This window comes from Macrobrachium rosenbergii, chromosome 55 (genome assembly GCF_040412425.1).
Source record: "Macrobrachium rosenbergii isolate ZJJX-2024 chromosome 55, ASM4041242v1, whole genome shotgun sequence".
NCBI lineage: Eukaryota > Metazoa > Arthropoda > Malacostraca > Decapoda > Palaemonidae > Macrobrachium > Macrobrachium rosenbergii.
Genome location: NC_089795.1, coordinates 1,584,637 through 1,587,105, shown reverse-complemented (window position 1 = coordinate 1,587,105; position 2,469 = coordinate 1,584,637). Strand labels below are relative to the sequence as shown.

Below are 2,469 nucleotides of genomic sequence, written 5' to 3'. Positions count from 1 at the left end.
AGCATGTTGTTCTTAAAGGTCTGGGGCAATTGCCTGTAGTTTCTCCATTAGCAAGGATTTATCTACAGTCTGGATTTGCAAACAAATATGTGGAGCTTGCTGTGCATGATGAATTACCTGTGGAAGGGGTGTCACTTTTGATTGGTAATGATATTGCTGGTGAAGTAGTTGTTCCTAATCCAGTGGTTACTTTTAATCCTTTGGATATTAGTCCTACTCTTGGAATTGGAGGCAGCAGCCCTGAGTTGTTTCCTTCTTGTGTTGTCACTAGAGTCAAGTTAGTAGGACACAAAATGGTAGCGATGGTACCAATGAGTTTGACAAGGAAGGCTTGTCTTTTGGGTCCAGTAATTTGAAGTCTGACAAATGTGATGTTTTGGATAAGTCATTTGATTTGAGTTCATTTTTTCATGAGGATGAAGATAGTAAGTCAAATGATAAAATGGATTTTGTTAATAAGGATTTTCTTCATGAAACTACTGAGGTTTTGAACGAACCTGAAAGTGATGTACCAGATGACACCGACTTTGGTTGTTTTCCTATGAATAGGGAGACATTGATTTCTGCACAAGGTAGAGACCCTAACTTATCTAAATTATTTTCTTTAGCAGTAAGTGAGGATGACAGTAGAAGTGAAAGTCGCTGTTATTACATCAAAGATGGCTTGCTTATGAGAAAATTCTGCTCTCCAGATGTACCAGCTGAAGATGATTTTGCTATACATCAGGTGGTTATTCCTTCGTGCTTCAAGGATAAGGTAATAAGTATAGCACATAATAATTTGGGTGGACATTTGGGAATCAGAAAAACAGAGTATAAATTACTAAAATATTTTTATTGGCCTGGTATACATAAAGATGTATCTAGATTTTGCAGGACCTGTCATATTTGTCAGATAGTTGGAAAACCAAATCGGACAATCAAACCAGCTCCTTTGAGACCTATACCTGTTGTGGACGAACCATTTTCTAGGGTGATCTTAGACTGTGTGGGTCCTCTTCCAAAAACCAAAAAGGGTAATCAGTATATTCTGACAATGATGTGTATAACAACAAGGTATCCGGAAGCAGTTCCGTTAAGGAACATAAAGACTAAAACGCTACTGCCTGTGCTGGAAAAACTCTTCACTCAGTTTGGTATCCCAAAGATAATACAATCTGATCAGGAGCAAATTTTACTTCTGACTTATTTCAGCAGGTTATGACTCGCCTTGGTGTAACCCAGTATCATTCAAGTGCTTATCATCCCAGAGCTAGGGTGCACTTGAAAGATTTCACCAGACTCTGAAGAATATGCTATCAAAATTCTCCATGGATCAAGAAAAGGATTGGGATGAAGGTTTGAATTACGTGTTGTATGCGGTAAGAAGTACGTGTCAGGAGAGTCTAGGTTTTTCTCCATTTGAGCTTTTTGCTTGGTAGAGATATTAGAGGACCCTTAAAGTTATTGCAAGAAACTTGGTTTAATGATGAGAGTACATCTAGTGTTAACGGTTACATTTCTAAACTTCAAAGGAAACTGAAAATAGCTCATGATTTATCTAGAAAATTTCTCAATAAATCCCAGCGTAAAATGAAAATTAACTATGATTTAAATTCTGAACAAAGTTTCAAACCAGGTGATTTAGTATTGTTATTTTTACCAGTAAGAAAATCTCCTTTAGAACCCAGGTATCAAGGTCCTTATCAAGTTATTTCTAAGGAAAGTGATCTTAACTATATGATAGCTACACCTGGACGGAGAAAGACACGGAGGTTGGTTCATGTTAATTTGATTAAAGAATATCACCCTAAAGATGAAGTGCCTACTTTGGTCATTGAAAATGTAACAAGTAAAGGATATGATGACTTCTGTATTAGTGGCAAAGAAGTCAAAATTCAGAACTCTGATGTGCTTAAAAATCCTTCTACGAAATTAAGTCATTTATCTCTTACCCAAGCAGAAGATGTGAACGAGTTGCTCATGCAGTTCAAAGAAATATTTGGAGATGTCCCTAAAGCCTGCACAGCAGCCAGTCACAATGTCCAGTTGGTTGAAGGTGCCCGTCCAGTTAAGCAGCCATTCTACAGACTGTCACATGAAAAGCTAAGGATACTAAAGCAGGAAGTCGATTTCTTACTAGATAATAATCTTGCAGAGCCAAGTGATAGTCCCTGGGCATCCCCATGCATACTTGTTGCGAAGAAAGATGGCGGACATCGCATGTGCACGGATTTCGAAAGGTTAATTCCATGACACAAAAGGATTCTTATCCTTTGCCTCATATAGAGGACATGATAGACTCTGTTGGAAATTCTAAGTTCGTGACAAAGCTGGATCTTCTAAAGGGGTACTATCAAATCCCTTTGACTGATAGTGCCAAGAGAATCTCTTCTTTTGTGACGCCATTTGGTTTATACCAATATAAAGTACTTCCATTTGGTATGACCAATGCACCAGCAACATTTCAACGGATGATGGATGTTGTAA

The 2,469-nt window shown here is 37.9% G+C and overlaps 1 protein-coding gene across 1 annotated transcript; it reads left to right on the top strand.

Moving 5' to 3' along the window:
- Positions 1 to 1,719: 1,719 nt before the first annotated feature.
- LOC136835511 (uncharacterized) lies at positions 1,720 to 2,235 on the top strand. Its single transcript, XM_067099103.1, has one exon. The coding sequence runs from the start codon at positions 1,720 to 1,722 to the stop codon at positions 2,233 to 2,235; it is 516 nt and encodes a 171-aa protein (XP_066955204.1).
- Positions 2,236 to 2,469: the final 234 nt, after the last annotated feature.